Source organism: Salvelinus alpinus, chromosome 10 (assembly GCF_045679555.1).
Source record: "Salvelinus alpinus chromosome 10, SLU_Salpinus.1, whole genome shotgun sequence".
Classification (NCBI taxonomy): domain Eukaryota; kingdom Metazoa; phylum Chordata; class Actinopteri; order Salmoniformes; family Salmonidae; genus Salvelinus; species Salvelinus alpinus.
Window position 1 is genome coordinate 57,164,998 of NC_092095.1, and position 20,767 is coordinate 57,185,764.

General features: G+C 43.1%; 1 protein-coding gene and 1 non-coding gene across 7 annotated transcripts in view; both read left to right on the forward strand.

Annotated features, from left to right (window-relative positions):
* The first annotated feature begins 593 nt into the window (after nucleotides 1–593).
* Nucleotides 594–676, forward strand: trnal-cag (transfer RNA leucine (anticodon CAG)). The gene has a single exon. It is a non-coding gene; the product is annotated as a tRNA-Leu (tRNA).
* A 10,470-nt stretch (nucleotides 677–11,146) lies between these two features.
* Nucleotides 11,147–20,767, forward strand: part of LOC139532367 (TRAF2 and NCK-interacting protein kinase-like) — a 52,774-nt gene continuing 43,153 nt past the window's right edge. For 2 of the 6 annotated variants that reach the window (XM_071329845.1, XM_071329848.1), the window contains exons 1-2: nucleotides 11,165–11,568; nucleotides 17,101–17,166. In XM_071329845.1, the coding sequence (XP_071185946.1) occupies nucleotides 11,512–11,568; nucleotides 17,101–17,166 (123 nt within the window). In that variant the 5' untranslated portion in view covers nucleotides 11,165–11,511. Of the gene's footprint in view, nucleotides 11,569–17,100; nucleotides 17,167–20,767 lie in introns of all 6 variants that reach the window. The other 4 variants (XR_011666556.1, XR_011666557.1, XM_071329843.1 and 1 more) reach the window with 4 other exon arrangements.

The following is a 20,767-nucleotide window of genomic DNA, read 5'->3' on the forward strand; positions in this document are numbered from 1 at the left end:
AATTTCACCGGCGGGCCACAAACAGGCAAATAACAAAAGGCATCTCGGAACGCACAACTCGTCGGTCGTTGTCACTGGATTGTATTGGCAGGGAGAAAAAAATATTGTCTGCAGGGTAATTGAACTCGCCGCATCTAAAGTCAAGCCACGGGTCACAGGTGAGATCCCTTGTTATACCCCCCCCCCCAAAAAAAAATCAAACACGATTGCGTTGAAAATAACCATTAAGTCATTTGCTAAGATTTCCCCCATTTTGACATGTGGTCCTGTTGTCACTCTTACCCTGATGGTTGCTGATACTTCCAGACACTTTTTCAGTCTTATCTGAGGTATTTTATATCAGAATGGCCATATTCTGAGGCCACTTTAGCGCTCAATCAATGACGATTTACTACGCCTTTTCCATTGAAGGACATATTGAGGATAAATCAATGACTGGAGTTTTTAATTGATAAAAACCAATGACTATTTGATGTTGAAAGTGCAAGTCAGTATTGTGCATTTACTGGTCTTTGTGGTGATCTCAGGAGGCCGTGCCTATTTCTACTTTTGCCTAGTACCCTTTATCCCGACACCAAGACCAGTTGTAAACAGGCAGGATGGCCGAGCGGTCTAAGGTGCTGCGTTCAGGTCGCAGTCTCCCCTGGAGGCGTGGGTTCAAATCCCACTTCTGGCAATCTTTTAACACCTGCAAGTCATTCTGCTTTGTAATATCCAGTTGACAAATAAATGACTTACGATACTGGAAATAACACCTAGTTAACATAAGCAGTGAATAACTATCGTATTTCTAACATTTTGCAAAAACAGCTAGTTGATGAGAGGTTGGAAGAGAATTGCACGAATTTCACCGGCGGGCCACAAACAGGCAAATAACAAAATCTCATTTGCTAAGATTTCCCCCATTTTGAAATGTGAACCTGTTGTCACTCTTACCCTGATGGTTGCTGATACTTCCAGACACTTTTTCAGTCTTATCTGAGGTATTTTATATCAGAATGGCCATATTCTGAGGCCACTTTAGCGCTCAATCAATGACGATTTACTACGCCTAAGTCATTTGCTAAGATTTTCCCCATTTTGACATGTGGACAAATAAATGACTTAAGATACTGGAAATAACACCTAGTTAACATGAGCAGTGAATAACTATCGTATTTTTAACATGTGAATACCAGTTGTCATGTTCCGTTAGTTACCCTAAGAGGTGAGACGATGTATCTGCAACCTGGGATACTTTCTTTCTTTTGTTCTGGCTGAGTGAAGAAAAATAACTAATATAATATTTCTATTTCTACTTTTACAGATACACGTTCAACAGCAAGTCATTACAATGACAAATCGAATATGTTATAATCGACACATTTGGTGGACGAGGTACGTTAGAATATAGAAGTTTAGACCTCGTGCTCTCTTGACGGAGTCCGGATGGCCGAGCGGTCTAAGGCGCAGCTTCCCCCTGGAGGCGTGGTGTTGAATCACTCTTCTGAAAGTCCTTTATCGCCCGGCAGTCACAGGGAAGTGATTCCAAATCATGGTGTAATATAAAACCTTCTGGTGAAATTGTTTGCGAAAATCGATCGACGTAATAATGTAGAATATTCATAATGCATTTAAACACTTCATTATGGTATGAATTAAGCACTTTATTATAGACTAAATGAAAAGTTATTGAACGAGGTGAATTTGCCATAAATTACTAGTACTGTAGTCTAGATTGAGGAGACTCTAACAGTCGTCGTGGGTGAGTGGTTAAGGGCGATGGGCTCGAAATCCATTGCGTTCTTCCCTCGCTGTTCGAATCCTGCAGAGATCGGTATATTTTTTGTCCGGTCCTGTCAAAGGCACCTCCCCGTCTACAATACTCGAACTGCCCTTTGACCACATGAGGACGCCCTCCACTTTCACGTATCAGCTATGTAAAAAACATTATGAACACCTTCCTAATATTGAGTTGAGCCTGGACTCAGAACATCCTCAATTAGTCAGGGCATGGACTACAAGGTGTCAAAAGCATTCCAGAGTGATGCTGGCCCATGTTGACTCCAAAGCTTTCCACAGTTGCATCAAGTTGGCTGAATGTCATTTGAGTAGTGGGCCATTCCTGATACACACAGGAAACTGATGAGTGTGAAAACCCCAGCAGCGTTGCAGTTCTTGACACAAACCAGTACGCCTGGCACCTACTACCATACCTCGTTCAAAGGCACTTAAATAGTTTGTCTTTCCCATTCACCCTCTGAATGTCACACATACACAATCCATGTCTTAATTGTCTCAAGGCTTAAACATCCTTATTTAACCTGTCTCCTCCCCTTCATCTACACTGATTGAAGTGGATTCAACAAGTGACATCAATAAGGGATCATAGCTTTCACCTGGATTCACAATGTCAGTCTATGTCATGGAAAGAGCTGGTGTGTCACGTTCCTGACCTTATTTCCTTTGTTTAGTCTTTGTTTAGTTGGTCAGGACGTGAGCTGGGTGGGTACATTCTATGTTTTGTGTTTCTATGTTGGGTATGTTGTTTGGCCTAGTATGGTTCTCAATCAGAGGCAGGTGTTTGTCATTGTCTCTGATTGGGAACCATATTAAGGCAGCCTGTGTTCACTGTTTGTTTGTGGGTGATTGTCTATGTCTATGTCAGTTGCCTGTGTCTGCACTGTTCAGCTTCAGCGTCACGTTCGTCGGTTTATTGTTTTGTAGTTTGTCAAGTGTTTTTCGTCTTCGTTTAATAAATTAAAGTATGTATTCAAACCACGCTGCGCTTTGGTCCGATCCTTGCTCCTCCTCAGACGAGGAGGATTACGACGTTCGTGACATGGTGTCCTTAATATTTTGTATACTCTTTATGTCTCTGGTATGGTATATGCGAGGTATCGCCTGTATTCATTTCAGTAACTCTATGTCAGTGAAAGGTTAAAGAAATTGTCCATTCTCAAATCAGATTCATCTGGCTACAAAATGTCTTGATTTAAAGGCATAGTCTGTGATTTGGTAAGCTGACAGTTGATATTGGGGAAATATTATGTCACCCGTAGGTACAGAATAATAATGTGTGTGTGTAAATGTGCGTGATATGGCTTCTTCTGTGCATCTTCACATGTGAATTATAGAGTAGGCATTAATTGGAGCAGATATTATGTACTGTAGCATATGCTATGTTACACCCTCCCAGCACACACACACAGGACATTTAGCCCAGAATCACTTATTAAATATTTAAACTGGGGTAGTAATGTGTTCTCTTACGCCCCCCCCCCCCCCCCTCTCCCTCTCAAATCAAATTTGTTTGTCATATGCACCGACTATAACCGGTCCAATCAAATCAAATCAAATGTATTGGTCACATACACATGTTTAGAAAGATGTTATTGCGGGTGTTCCGTAATGATTGAGTTTCGTGCGCCAACAGTGCAGTAATATCTAAGAAGTAATATCTAAGAATTTCACAACAATACAGACAACCTAAAGAAAAGGAATGAAATTAAGAACATATAAATATTTCGACGAGCAATGTCGGAGCGGAATAGACTAAAATACAGTAGAATAGAATAGAATACAGTATATACATATGAGATGAGTAATGGAAATAAATACACATTATAAAGTGACTAGTGTTCCATTATTAAAGTGGCCAGTGATTTCAAGTCTATGTATATAGGGCAGCAGCCTCTAAGGTGCTAGTGATGCCCTTTAGATAGAAGCTGTTTTTCAGTCTCTCAGTCCCAGCTTTGATGCACCTGTACTGACCTCGCCTTCTGGATGATAGCAGGGTGAACAGGCAGTGGCTCGGGTGGTTGTTGTCCTTGAATAAAATAACAATAACGAGGCTATATACAGAGGGTACCGGTACCGAGTCAATATGCGAGGGTACAGGTTAGTCGAGGTAATTTGTACAAATGGTATGGGTATGGGTCAATGTAAATAGTCGTAAATAGTCCAGGTGGCCATTTGATTAATTGTTCAGGAGTCTTATGGCTTGGGGGTAGAAGCTGTTAAGGAACCTTTTGGATCTAGACTTGGTGCACCGGTACCACTTGCCGTGCGGTAGCAGAGAGAACAGTCAATGACTCTCTCCCCCTTCTCTCCCTCTCTCTTTCCCATGTCTCTGTCTCATTCTCTTTCTGTCTTTCTCTTTCTAAGTGAAGGTATGTTGTCGTGGCACTCTAGGGGAACAGGGCGTGACATGCTCAGGTGATTCCATGGAAGACACTGGATGAAGAAAACAACAATTATATCTCAGGAAAACACACATGCACACACGCCTGCAGACATATCGCAAACCCACACCCACACAGGTACACACACACACACACGCACGCACGCACGCACGCACGCACGCACGCACGCACGCACGCACGCACGCACGCACGCACGCACACGCACGCACACACACACACACACACACACACACACACACACACACACACACACACACTTGTCTAAGACAAGATGTGATAATAGCCGTGCCTGTATAATGTATTAGCTTTGACATTGGCTTGGATGAGTTTGGCATTGGCTTTGATACCACTTTAATAACTCAACCTACATGTACATAATTACCTCAATTACCTCGACACCGGTGCCCCACCCCCCCTCCCGCACATTGACACATTGACCCTGTACCAGTACCCCCTGTATATAGCCCCGCTATTGTTATTTACTGCTGCTCTTTAATTATTTGTTATTCTTATCTCTTACTTTGTTACTTTGTAATACCTGTAAGCTCAGCTATCCCCATTGAGACTGTGTCTGTGCCTTGAGCTAGGTTGGGCAAAACCTTAGCAATCTCACTAGGATAAAGACCTCCTCCATTCCTGCAATTATTGAAAGAGATCGTGATACCTCACATCTCAAAATAGGGCTACTTAATGTTAGATCCCTCACTTCAAAGGCAGTTATAGTCAATGAACTAATCACTGATCATAATCTTGATGTGATTGGCCTGACTGAAACATGGCTTAAGCCTGATGAATTTACTGTGTTAAATGAGGCCTCACCTCCTGGTTACACTAGTGACCATATCCCCCGTGCATCCCGCAAAGGCGGAGGTGTTGCTAACATTTACGATAGCAAATTTCAATTTACAAAAAAGAAAATGACGTTTTCGTCTTTTGAGCTTCTAGTCATGAAATCTATGCAGCCTACTCAATCCTTTTTTATAGCTACTGTTTACAGGCCTCCTGGGCCATATACAGCGTTCCTCACTGAGTTCCCTGAATTCCTATCGGACCTTGTAGTCATAGCAGATAATATTCTAATTTTTGGTGATTTTAATATTCACATGGAAAAGTCCACAGACCCACTCCAAAAGGCTTTCGGAGCCATCATCGACTCAGTGGGTTTTGTCCAACATGTCTCTGGACCTACTCACTGCCACAGTCATACTCTGGACCTAGTTTTGTCCCATGGAATAAATGTTGTAGATCTTAATGTTTTTCCTCATAATCCTGGATTATCGGACCACCATTTTATTACGTTTGCAATCGCAACAAATAATCTGCTCAGACCCCAACCAAGGAGCATCAAAAGTTGTGCTATAAATTCTCAGACAACACAAAGATTCCTTGATGCCCTTCCAGACTCCTTCTGCCTACCCAAGGACGTCAGAGGACAAAAATCAGTTAACCACCTAACTGAGGAACTCAATTTAACCTTGTGCAATACCCTAGATGCAGTTGCACCCCTAAAAACTAAAAAACATTTGTCATAAGAAACTAGCTCCCTGGTATACAGAAGATACCCGAGCTCTGAAGCAAGCTTCCAGAAAATTGGAACGGAAATGGCGCCACACCAAACTGGAAGTCTTCCGACTAGCTTGGAAAGACAGTACCGTGCAGTATCGAAGAGCCCTCACTGCTGCTCGATCATCCTATTTTTCCAACTTAATTGAGGAAAATAAGAACAATCCAAAATGTATTTTTGATACTGTCGCAAAGCTAACTAAAAAGCAGCATTCCCCAAGTGTGCTGCTTGGTGCACCGGTACCACTTGCCGTGCGGTAGCAGAGAGAACAGTCAATGACTCTCTCCCCCTTCTCTCCCTCTCTCTTTCCCATGTCTCTGTCTCATTCTCTTTCTGTCTTTCTCTTTCTATGTGAAGGTATGTTGTCGTGGCACTCTAGGGGAAACAGGGCGTGACATGCCCAGGTGATTCCATGGAAGAAACTGGATGAAGAAAACAATAATTATATCTCAGGAAAACACACATGCACACACACGCCTGCAGACATATCACAAACCCACACCCACACATGTACACACACGCCTGCAGACATATCACAAACCCACACCCACACAGGTACACACAGGTACACACAGGTACACACAGGTACACACAGGTACACACAGGTACACACACACACACACACACACACACACACACACACACACACACACACACACACACACACACACACACACACACACACACACACACACACACACACACACTTGTCTAAGACAAAATGTGATAATAGCCGTGCCTGTATAATGTATTGTTGTTGACATTAGCTTGGATGAGTTTGGCATTGGCTTTGATACCACTTTAATAACTCAACCTACATGTACATAATTACCTCGTCACCGGTGCCCCCCCCCCCCCCCCCCTCCCGCACATTGACACATTGACCCTGTACCAGTACCCCCTGTATATGGCCCCGCTATTGTTATTTACTGCTGCTCTTTAATTATTTGTTATTCTTATCTCTTACTTTTTTAGGGATTTTCTTAAACTGCATTGTTGATTAAAGGCTTGTAAGTAAGCATTTCACTTGTTGTAAAACCTGTTGTATTCGGCGCATGTGACAAATAACATTTGATTTGATTAAATGGTATGAATGACTAATAGCTCTAAGGAAGTTCTTGGGAAGACAAACCTGTCTGTAGATTTCTCACCTGGATGACTGGAGGCTTCTCTGGATGAATACAAGCTTAGCCAATCTTCCAACCGGCACAATTCCGGGGGATTCCATTCTGGGATTTTGTTATCTGTGTAATCCTTTGGGGACTTTGCTTCATGACCGTTTAACAGACTGTTCCAGAGTATTTGTCTGTAATCATTTTAATGTAATAACTTAATTTATATATTTTTTATGAATATGTTTGATTTGATAAATGTTCAATTAACATGTCTTATTTTGGTATAGTGATACCGAAAGAGCCCAATTCTATGGTTCCTCTGCATGTGTTGTTTTGGCTTAATCCTTATAATCCTGATCTCCGACCAAAACAGTTCCAGAGTATTTCTCTGTTATAGTGACAGGAAACAACAACACATCTCTACTCTGTTCTATTCTCAGGAAACATTTCTACTCTGTTCTATTCTCAGGAAACATCTCTACTCTGTTCTATTCTCAGGAAACATTTCTACTCTGTTCTATTCTCAGGAATGTGTGTGTGTGTGTGTGTGTGTCTAAGTGTGTGTGTGTGTGTGTGTGTGTGTGTGTGTGTGTGTGTGTGTGTGTGTGTGTGTGTGTGTGTACGTGTGTGTGTGTATGTGGGTGTGTGTGTACCTGTGTGGGTGTGGGTTTGCGATATGTCTGCAGGCGTGTGTGTACGTGTGTGTGTGTGTGTGTGTGTACGTGTGTGGGTGTGGGTTTGCGATATGTCTGCAGGCGTGTGTGCATGTGTGTTTTCCTGAGATATAATTGTTGTTTTCTTCATCCAGTGTCTTCCATGGAATCACCTGAGCATGTCACGCCCTGTTCCCCTAGAGTGCCACGACAACATACCTTCACTTAGAAAGAGAAAGACAGAAAAAGAATGAGACAGAGACATGGGAAAGAGAGAGGGAGACAAGGGGGAGAGAGTCATTGACCGTTATCTCTGCTACCGCACGGCAAGTGGTACCGGTGCGCCAAGTCTAGATCCAAAAGGTTCCTTAACAGCTTCTACCCCCAAGCCATAAGACTCCTGAACAATTAATCAAATGGCCACCTGGACACATTACGACTATTTACATTGACCCATACCCATACCATTTGTACAAATTACCTCGACTAACCTGTACCCTCGCACATTGACTCGGTACCGGTACCCTCTGTATATAGCCTCGTTATTGTTATTTTATTCTGTTACTTTTTGTTTTATTTTTTTCTTGAGTTTATTTAGTAAATATTTTCCTAACTCTATTTCTTGAACTGCATTGTTGGTTAAGGGCTTGTAAGTAAGCATTTCACGGTAAGGTCTACACGAGACAGTCTACAGGGAGGAGGTGAGGGCCCTGGGAGTGTGGTGCCAGGAAAATAACCTCTCACTCAACGTCAACAAAACAAGGGAGATGATCGTGGACTTCAGTAAACAGCAGAGGAGGCATCCCCCTATCCACATCGAGGGGACTGCAGTGAATAAGGTGGAAAGCTTCAAGTTCCTCGGCGTACACATCACTGACCAAATGAAAGGGTCCACCCACACAGACAGTGTGGTGAAGAAGGCGCAACAGCGCCTCTTCAACCTCAGGAGTCTGAAGAAATTTGGCTTGGCACCTAAAACCCTCACAAACTTTCACAGATGCACAATTGAGAGCATCCTGTCGGGCTGTATCACCGCTTGGTACGACAGCTGCACTGCTTGCAAACGCAGGTCTCTCCAGAGGGTGGTGCGGTCTGCCCAACGCATCACCGGGGGCAAACTACCTGCCCTCCAGGACTCCTACAGCACCCGATGTCACAGGAAGGCCAAAAAGATCATCAAGGACAACAATCACCCGAGCCACTGCCTGTTCACCCTGCTATCATCCAGAAGGCGAGGTCAGTACAGGTGCATCAAAGCTGGGACTGAGAGACTGAAAAACAGCTTCTATCTAAAGGGCATCACTAGCACCTTAGAGGCTGCTGCCCTATATACATAGACTTGAAATCACTGGCCACTTGAATAATGGAAAACTAGTCACTTTATAATGTGTATATATTTTACATTACTCATCTCATATGTATATACTGTATTCTATTCTATTCTACTGTATTTTAGTCTATTCCGCTCCGACATTGCTCGTCCAAATATTTATATGTTCTTAATTTCATTCCTTTTCTTTTGGTTGTCTGTATTGTTGTGAAATTGTTAGATATTACTTCTTAGATATTACTGCACTGTTGGCGCACGAAACTCAATCATTACGGAACACCCGCAATAACATCTTTCTAAACATGTGTATGTGACCAATACATTTGATTTGATTTGATATGATTGGACCGGTTGTAGTCGGCGCATATGACAAACAAATTTGATTTGAGAGGGAGAAAGGGGGGGGGGGGGGAGCGTAAGAGAACACATTACTACCCCAGTTTAAATATTTAATAAGTGATTCTGGGCTAAATGTCCTGTGTGTGTGTGCTGAGAGGGTGTAACATAGCATATGCTACAGTACATAATATCTGCTCCAATTAATGCCTACTCTATAATTCACATGTGAAGACGCACAGAAGAAGCCATATCACGCACATTTACACACACACATTATTATTCTGTACCTACGGGTGACATAATATTTCCCCAATATCAACTGTCAGCTTACCAAATCCCAGACTATGCCTTTAAATCAAGACATTTTGAAGCCAAATGAATCTGATTTGAGAATGGACAATTTCTTTAACCTTTCACTGACATAGAGTTACTGAAATGAATACAGGCGATACCTCGCATATACCATACCAGAGACATAAAGAGTATACAAAATATTAAGGACACCATGTCACGAACGTCGTAATCCTCCTCGTCTGAGGAGGAGCAAGGATCGGACCAAAGCGCAGCGTGGTTTGAATACATACTTTAATTTATTAAACGAAGACGAAAAACACTTGACAAACTACAAAACAATAAACCGACGAACGTGACGCTAAAGCTGAACAGTGCAGACACAGGCAACTGACATAGACATAGACAATCACCCACAAACAAACAGTGAACACAGGCTGCCTTAATATGGTTCCCAATCAGAGACAATGACAAACACCTGCCTCTGATTGAGAACCATACTAGGCCAAACAACATACCCAACATAGAACATCTCTACTCTGTTCTGTTCTCAGGAAACATTTCTACTCTGTTCTATTCTCAGGAAACATCTCTACTCTGTTCTATTCTCAGGAAACATCTCTACTCTGTTCTATTCTCAGGAAACATCTCTACTCTGTTCTATTCTCAGGAAACATTTCTACTCTGTTCTATTCTCAGGAAACATCTCTACTCTGTTCTATTCTCAGGAAACATTTCTACTCTGTTCTATTCTCAGGAAAAATCTCTACTCTGTTCTATTCTCAGGAAAAATCTCTACTCTGTTATATTTTAAAAGGACAACATCTCTACTCTGTTCTATTCTCAGGAAACATCTCTACTCTGTTCTATTCTCAGGAAACATTTCTACTCTGTTCTGTTCTCAGGAAACATTTCTACTCTGTTCTATTCTCAGGAAACATTTCTACTCTGTTCTATTCTCAGGAAAAATCTCTACTCTGTTCTATTCTCAGGAAAAATCTCTACTCTGTTATATTTTAAAAGGACAACATCTCTACTCTGTTCTATTCTCAGGAAACATCTCTACTCTGTTCTATTCTCAGGAAACATCTCTACTCTGTTCTATTCTCAGGAATAATCTATATTCTATTGCCTTTAGGGCTCTGTTATAAAACACATGGTTATTCTCAATGGGATAAAGGACAAATAAAACCAAAGAAAAAAGGACTAAATGGGCCCCATTGAATGAAACTTCTCTATTCTGGACGTCTGATTAGTTCCTATACACAGCGCTATGTTCATAATACATACATAATATATTAATAATAATAATACATTCTAAAACATTTCAATATGAAAGCGTGGTGACCAAGTGTATGACGTCTACATGGATGTTATGTTCCTACAGCAAAGTTGATTGGCCCTTGTTGAACTCGTGTAGTTTGATACATCGCTCTGTTTCCATTTATAGATCCCTTTTACAAGAAGTCCCACTTTACCTAACATCATTACTAAACTTTAGACAAAGCAGTTACCACACCCCGGTGTCAGGGACGGCTTACTCTGGAAACTCCTTTCGTCACTACGGAGTTTTAAATAATGACATTTATCAAATTGGGCATTCCTCTGGAGTGGGAGTGGTTTACAGATTTGCCCCGCCCGCGGTGTCTTTGATTGACATCGCTCAAAATCAGCAGCAGCCAGCAAACCGTGAGTTCTCGCTCTGTCGGTTAAACCTACAGACGTGGATTCGGTGCTGCTGCTGATCATGTTCACGTCCCGTTGTAGTCACACACCAGCATCTCTGCTTTAGCAGCGTTTTTTGAAAACGTCGGTCACCTCTAAGCCTACTGACAAACTGGGATATATTATATTTTCTCTTTTTTATTTTCTCTGTCGCCATCTCTCCGTCGCTTATCGGTGAGAAAGAGGTAGGCAGGCTCGTTTCCCCGAGGAAGAGGGCAGCCTATAGCGGGGGCCAAGGGCATTTTCTCCGTGGTCTCGTTGTCTGGATGATTTCTGATTCTGGTGATTTTTAAAATATTTTATTTGAATCATGGCGACTGATTCCCCTGCCCGGAGTCTGGATGAGATCGACCTGTCTGCTCTACGGGTAAGATAAAGCCGGGTCTACATCATGTATCTGTTTCAGAGATGGCTCCTACTCTCTCTCTCTCTGTGTGTGTGAGACAACGCTTCTAAAATGGGTCAAATTCCCCATCCCTCCCTACAGCCACCAGCATGGCAGACTGGCCTACCGATGTTTGTGCATGAGCAAAACATATCCAAATATCGAATTATGCAGGCTTATATAGCACTGTTCATAGCCTAATATCAGGTAGTTATACAATATAACACAACAGATGAACATACTCAGTGGAAAAACGTCAAGTTTTTCTCTTTCAGCTGATTTACTAACGACTGACCAAGATAAACAAAGGTTAGGTATGAAATAGCATGACAGCATAGCCATGTAATCTGATGTCATGGTTTGAGGGGGGGGGTCTCGACTTTTAGGTCTGAATATGTCGCTTTCATTGAGCCAGTCCGCGGTGGAATGTAGCCTATATATTTACACACACACACACACACACACAAAGAGAATGTTAATGTGGGTCTACGAAAACAGCCTGATAGCCTTCATGTGCATTTACTGTATGAATACATTAAGGCATACTGTCTATTTGTGTGTGTGAACAACAAATGTCACTCACTGTTAACACGGGTAGAGAGATTCCTCTACAAAGGATACTATTAAATAATCACTATGTATCTATTTATATGTCATACATTGTCTATATTACATTACCTTGATATATTGCATATGCCAATATGGTTATATGTTGGTATAACCATCAGTGTAGATGCTAAACTCTGCTAAGCCAGTAATGCTGGTGGCTAGGCTACCTGTAGACTGTGTTGTCTGTGCACTCTTAGAACAAATGGTTCCAAATGGGTTCTGCGGCTGTCCCAATAGGAGAACCCTTTTTGGTTCCAGGTAGAACTATTTTGTTTTCCATGTAGAACCCTGTGTGGAAAGGGTTCTACATGGAACCCAAAAGGGTTGTACCTGGAACCAAAAGTGGTTCTTCAAAGGGTTCTCCTATGGGAACAGCCAAAAAACCCTTTATGGTTCTAGATGGCAATTTTTTTCTAAGATTGTAGACTGGGGCTGTAGGCTGCTGTTGCTGCGCTCTCTGGTTCTTTTGTTAACCCTGAGCAAAGACACACACACACACACACTGCATGATGGATACACCTACTCTGCAAGATGATGTGTGTGCGTTTGCATTTGTTTGTGTGTGTGGTCAGGTACTGTGTATAGATAGATATAAGCTAATTCCATATGACCCACAGACTACTATAAAGGATGATAGACAGTTTATTGATGCCATTCTAGAATCTCCATGACATAACAGAACTCACAATTTGACATAGTAAACAACATAGTACTGTAGTAGCATGTTGAGGTTGCCAGGTTGGACAGAGCCAGTCTAGAACTGAGCTGTACTGTAGCACGATTAGGTTGCCAGGTTGGACAGAGCCAGTCTAGAACTGAGCTGTACTGTAGCACGATTAGGTTGCCAGGTTGGACAGAGCCAGTCTAGAACTGAGCTGTACTGTAGCACGATTAGGTTGCCAGGTTGGACAGAGCCAGTCTAGAACTGAGCTGTACAGTAGCACGATTAGGTTGCCAGGTTGGACAGAGCCAGTCTAGAACTGAGCTGTACTGTAGCATGATTAGGTTGCCAGGTTGGGCAGAGGAAGTCTAGCTAAGCTGTACAGTGGCCTATTGAGGTTGCCAGGTTGGACAGAGCCAGTCTAGCTGAGCTGTACAGTGGCCTATTGAGGTTGCCAGGTTGGACAGAGCCAGTCTAGCTGAGCTGTACAGTGGCCTATTGAGGTTGCCAGGTTGTGCAGAGTCATTCTAGCTGAGCTGTACAGTGGCCTATTGAGGTTGCCAGGTTGTGCAGAGCCAGTCTAGCTGAGATGTACAGTGGCCTGTGTGGATTACAGTTCTCCACCAGTCAGTCGCAGACATTAATCCACTGGTTAGTGGGTCACTGGCTAGACTGGCCTAGGAACCGCCGGACAGATGAGTGTGTGTGTGTTGGGAAATCCTGACTGAGAAGTGGTCAGATAATTGGTGATACAGCACACACACACACACACACACAGTCAGAAGCCAGGCAGTCAGCTGATGACATCAACAGATCAGCAGGACAGCACTGACCACACACACACACACACACACACACACACACACACACACACACACACACACACACACACACACACACACACACACACACACACACACACACACACACACACACACACACACACACACACACACACACAGTCAGAAGCCAGGCAGTCAGCTGATGACATCAACAGATCAGCAGGACAGCACTGACCACACACACACACACACACACACACACACACACACACACACACACACACACACACACACACACACACACACACACACACACACACACACACAAGTGTAGAGTGAGGAGCTGATGAATGAGAGAGACAAAGGCAAAGTGAAGAAGAGGGAATGAGGAAGGGAGAGAGAAAGAGAGAAAGCGAGAGATTGAGTACCAGTTATGTCACTGATGACACTCTATCCTCCACTACTTTTGGCCAGAGCACGAGCCATTATAGACAACACTCTCAACCTAAACCCACCCCAGAACTGACCTGCATACATCTTATTCATGAATTATCTGGGCGTGTCACACTTAAATGTCTCCCCATGAATGTGTCTGGGTGATCTAATTAACAGCTGAGCCACAATACCCCTTATTCACACAATTTCCCTAGCCTCTCACACACACACACTTTAGAGCCATAGAGTTTGAAGAATGTATACAAGGCCTCGGGAGGAGCTGAACAGAGAATAAGATTCATCAACAGAGAGAACACGTTTGTGTGTGAGTACAGTACAGTAGAGTCCTTCTCTCATGACAGTGGTTGTTTAGATACGACCAGTTACAACGTGACTCCCATCATCCACTAACCTACTGTAATCTAATCATCTCACACACACCCTGTGAGCCCATTCTGTTGTATTAAATAGTCATGATAACGGACACTTTTCTATCAGTTAGACTGAGGATATGAATGAACTGGAGCAGCAAAAACACTCTGTTTTACTCTGTTCACACACACACACACACGCACGCACGCACGCACGCACGCACCCCCACACACACACACACACACACACACACACACACACACACACACACACACACACACACACACACACACACACACACACACACACACACACACACACACACACACTTAGACACACTTGATCATTAACCCTTGTGTGGGCTTGTTTAGAAGAGTGAGTGTTTCTGTGTGAGAACATAAAAGAGAGTAGAAGGGCCACAGCGGTGCTTAGATACTGCTGGAATGAGAGATGGAGGGAGAGACAGATGGAATGAGATATGGAGGGAGAGACAGATGGAATGAGATATGGAGGGAGAGACAGATGGAATGAGATATGGAGGGAGACAGATGGAATGAGAGATGGAGGGAGACAGATGGAATGAGATATGGAGGGAGAGACAGATGGAATGAGAGATGGAGGGAGAGACAGATGGAATGAGATATGGAGGGAGAGACAGATGGAGGGAGAGACAGATGGAATGAGATATGGAGGGAGAGACAGATGGAATGAGATATGGAGGGAGAGACAGATGGAATGAGAGATGGAGGGAGAGACAGATGGAATGAGAGATGGAGGGAGAGACAGATGGAATGAGAGATGGAGGGAGAGACAGATGGAGGGAGAGACAGACGGAATGAGATATGGAGGGAGAGACAGATGGAATGAGATATGGAGGGAGAGACAGATGGAATGAGATATGGAGGTAGAGACAGATGGAGGGAGAGACAGACGGAATGAGATATGGAGGGAGAGACAGATGGAATGAGATATGGAGGGAGAGACAGATGGAATGAGAGATGGAGGGAGAGACAGATGGAGGGAGAGACAGATGGAATGAGAGGCAGATGGAATGAGAGATGGAGGGAGAGGCAGATGGAGGGAGAGACAGACGGAATGAGATATGGAGGGAGAGACAGATGGAATGAGAGATGGAGGGAGAGACAGATGGAGGGAGAGACAGATGGAATGAGAGGCAGATGGAATGAGAGATGGAGGGAGAGGCAGATGGAATGAGAGATGGAGGGAGAGAGATGGAATGAGAGATGGAGGGAGAGACAGATGGAGGGAGAGACAGACGGAATGAGATATGGAGGGAGAGACAGATGGAATGAGAGATGGAGGGAGAGACAGATGGAATGAGAGATGGAGGGAGAGACAGATGGAATGAGAGGCAGATGGAATGAGAGATGGAGGGAGAGACAGATGGAATGAGATATGGAGGGAGAGACAGATGGAATGAGAGACAGATGGAGGGAGAGACAGACGGAATGAGATATGGAGGGAGAGACAGATGGAATGAGATATGGAGGGAGAGACAGATGGAATGAGATATGGAGGGAGAGACAGATGGAGGGAGAGACAGATGGAATGAGAGGCAGATGGAATGAGAGATGGAGGGAGAGACAGATGGAATGAGAGATGGAGGGAGAGACAGATGGAGGGAGAGACAGACGGAAAGAGAGATGGAGGGAGAGATGGAGGGAGAGACAGATGTAATGAGATATGGCGGGAGAGACAGATGGAGGGAGAGACATGGAAAGAGAGTAAAACTGCCATAGCCAAAAGGCTCAAGTCTGTTGGAATGAGAGAGCGATGGAGAGAAAAAGAGAGAGAATAAAAGAGTATGAGAGTGCCTTAGCATTTCTCAGAGACGGGCTGGAATGAGAGAGAACGAGAGAACAAAACTGTGAGAGCTACATATATCTACTCTGGCTGGCTGGAGATGAATGAAGAGAGAGAGAGTTGGAGTGAGAGAAAGAGAGTGAAAGAAAGAGAGAGTGAGGGCTACAGAGGGGGGAGTTGAATTCCAGCTATTGTTAGAATGCCTTAGCAACACAGCAAAGAGGGAGGTGTGTGTGTGTGTGTGTGTGTGTGTGTGTGTGTGTGTGTATGTGTGTGTGTGTGTGTGTGTGTGTGTGTGTGTGTGTGTGTGTGTGTGTGTGTGTGTGTGTGTGTGTGTGTGTGTGTGTGTGTGTGTGTGTGTGTGTGTGTGTGTGTGTGTGTGTGTGTGTGTGTGTGTGTGTGTGTGTGTGAGGTTACTGGGTTCTCTGCTGTGGTCTAGCGGTTGCTCTTGTAACTCTACTGTCTAATAAGCTAACCATTATGCAGCCACTTTAGCTAGCTATCGACAGTAGCCGTCTATTAGCATCAGCTAGCTTCAAGCTAACTGTCTGTAGCCTATCTCTGAGGGCTAGCATCAAGCTAACAGTCTATATGTTTTGGGGCTGGCATCAAACTAACTGTCTATCTGTGCTAGCATCAAGATAACAGTCTATATGTCTGGGGTGGGGACTAGCATCAAGCTAACGGCCTGTAGCCTATGTTGTTGGGGCTAGCATCAAGCTAACAGTTTAGCCTATGTCTGGGGGCTAGCATCAAGCTAACACCTCTATAACTGCCAGCTTCAAGCTAAATATCTGTACGCTCTGTGACTCAGAATATGTCTCTCTTTAGGACCCAGCAGGCATCTTTGAGCTGGTGGAGTTGGTGGGCAATGGAACCTACGGACAGGTGTACAAGGTAAGACACTTATTTCTCTCTCTCCTGGTCTCCCTCTCTCCCCCCTATCTGTTATCAGTAGGAAACAGTCATTTGTATCTGACAAGATGCAGAGGGATGTATATTCAGGACACAGGATATGACTGAGCGATTTCCCGTCTCTGCCTCTGTCAGTGGTTTATGTTTGATTGGCGTAATGGTGGTTTGGGTTCTCAGTTGCTCCAGTGTGTGCCCAAGTGTCACTGTCTTTGTGTCCAAACCTCCTTTCCTCTCCTTTCCTTTCCTCTCCTTTCTTTATTTTTCCTCTCCTTTCCTTTCCTCTGCTTTCTTTATCTTTCCTCTCCTTTCCTTTCCTCTCCTTTCTTTATCTTTCCTCTCCTTTCCTTCCCCCTTTTCCTCTCCTTTCCTTTCCTCTCCTTTCTTTATTTTTCCTCTCCTTTCCTTTCCTCTCCTTTCTTTATCTTTCCTCTCCTTTCCTTTCCTCTCCTTTCTTTATCTTTCCTCTCCTTTCCTTTCCTTTCCTCTCCTTTCTTTATCTTTCCTCTCCTTTCCTCTCCTTTCCTTTGCTCTCCTTTCCTCTCCTTTTAAAATTGTTTTCCTTTCCTCTCCTTTCCTCTCCTCTCCTGTGAAGTCATTCCTTTATAGATGCACATTTGTATATGTTGTTTCAACTGTGTTCATTAGGGATGGGAATTGCCAGGGGCCTTATGATATTATCACCATACTTACAGTAGGTGCCCATACGATATGTATTGCGATTCTCACGATTCTACATGTATTGCGATTTCGATACTGTGATTTTATTGCGATTCGATGTTCCAGACATATTGCTCACCGTATGTCTGCTGCAGGGAGACGAGAGAGAGCCATGCGAAAACAAAATAAAAGTCATGGAAATAAAAGTGCTGAAAACAAATTGGCTCCCAATTTAGAAAGATTGAGAACGAGTTATGAAAGTAATCTACTGGATTTTTGGTGCAGGTACAGCCAACTAGCGCAAAAATAATATTACCATATTGTCCAAACGTTACGATACAATATTTAGTCCAAAAATAATATCCTGATTATGTAACGGTATCGTTATTTTTCCCCCCTGTCACTAGTGTTCATGTTTGTGTATAATCGACTAGTGTGTGTGAAGGTCATGTTGGAATGGGGAGTAGAGATGGCTCTGATTGGATAAACAAAAGAGGTCAGCTAGAGGTCAACGCTGGCAGCCACAGATAAAGTTTGACAGCCTCTTCCGTGTGTGTGTTTCTGTGAGACTGTTGCATCTTGTGCATGTGTGTTTGTGTGTCTGCACGTGCTGGTGTGTGTTTGTGTGTCTGCGCGTGCTGGTGTGTGAGAGTTATGTGAGTTCAGTTATTGCTGACGATGCTCTCTGACTGAAAGTCACGCCTCATTTACTGAATGACATTCAGCCTGTCTGCTGTAATACACTACAGCCATATAGGCCCACTACTCTACTGCAGTTTACTGTAGTATATACTAACCCTGTCCCTGTCTACTGTAATACACTATAGCCATATAGACCTACTACTCTACTGCAGTTTACTGTAGTATATACTAACCCTGTCTGCTGTAATACACTATAGCCATATAGGCCTACTGCTCTACTGCAGTATACTGTAGTATATACTAACCCTGTCTGCTGTAATACACTACAGCCATATAGGCCCACTACTCTACTGCAGTTTACTGTAGTATATACTAACCCTGTCTACTGCAGTATACTGTAGTATATACTAACCCTGACCCTGTCTACTGTAATACACTATAGCCATATAGGCCTACTGCTCTACTGCAGTTTACTGTAGTATATACTAACCCTGTCTGCTGTAATACACTATAGCCATATAGGCCCACTACTCTACTGCAGTATACTGTAGTATATACTAACCCTGACCCTGTCTGCTGTAATACACTATAGCCATATAGGCCTACTCCTCTACTGCAGTATACTGTAGTATATACTAACCCTGTCTACTGCAGTATACTGTAGTATATACTAACCCTGTCTGCTATAATACACTATAGCCATATAGGCCTACTGCTCTATTGCAGTATACTGTAGTATATACTAACCCTGTCTGCTATAATACACTATAGCCATATAGGCCTACTGCTCTACTGCAGTATACTGTAGTATATACTAACCCTGTCTGCTGTAATACACTATAGCCATATAGGCCTACTGCTCTATTGCAGTATACTGTAGTATATACTAACCCTGTCTGCTGTAATACACTATAGCCATATAGGCCTACTGCTCTACTGCAGTATACTGTAGTATATACTAACCCTGTCTGCTGTAATACACTATAGCCATATAGGCCTACTGCTCTACTGCAGTATACTGTAGTATATACTAACCCTGTCTACTGTAATACACTATAGCCATATAGGCCTACTGCTCTACTGCAGTATACTGTAGTATATACTAACCCTGTCTGCTATAATACACTATAGCCATATAGGCCTACTGCTCTACTGCAGTATACTGTAGTATATACTAACCCTGTCTACTGTAATACACTATAGCCATATAGGCCTACTGCTCTACTGCAGTATACTGTAGTATATACTAACCCTGTCTACTGTAATACACTATAGCCATATAGGCCCACTGCTCTACTGCAGTATACTGTAGTATATACTAACCCTGTCTACTGCAGTATACTGTAGTATATACTAACCCTGTCTACTGTAATACACTATAGCCATATAGGCCTACTGCTCTACTGCAGTATACTGTAGTATATATTAACCCTGTCTACTGTAATACACTATAGCCATATAGGCCCACTGCTCTACTGCAGTATACTGTAGTATATACTAACCCTGTCTACTGCAGTATACTGTAGTATATACTAACCCTGTCTACTGTAATACACTATAGCCATATAGGCCCACTGCTCTACTGCAGTTTACTGTAGTATATACTAACCCTGTCTACTGCAGTATACTGTAGTATATACTAACCCTGTCTACTGTAATACACTATAGCCATATAGGCCTACTGCTCTACTGCAGTATACTGTAGTATATACTAACCCTGTCTACTGTAATACACTATAGCCATATAGGCCTACTGCTCTACTGCAGTATACTGTAGTATATACTAACCGTGTCTACTGTAATACACTATAGCCATATAGGCCTACTGCTCTACTGCAGTATACTGTAGTATATACTAACCCTGTCTACTGCAGTACACTGTAGTATATACTAACCCTAACCCTGTCTACTGTAATACACTATAGCCATATAGGCCCACTGTTCTACTGCAGTATACTGTAGTATATACTAACCCTGTCTACTGCAGTATACTGTAGTATATACTAACCCTGTGTACTGTAATACACTATAGCCATATAGGCCCACTGCTCTACTGCAGTATACTGTAGTATATACTAACCCTGTCTACTGTAATACACTATAGCCATATAGGCCCACTGCTCTATTGCAGTATACTGTAGTATATACTAACCCTGTCTACTGTAATACACTATAGCCATATAGGCCCACTGCTCTACTGCAGTATACTGTAGTATATACTAACCCTGTGTACTGTAATACACTATAGCCATATAGGCCTACTGCTCTACTGCAGTATACTGTA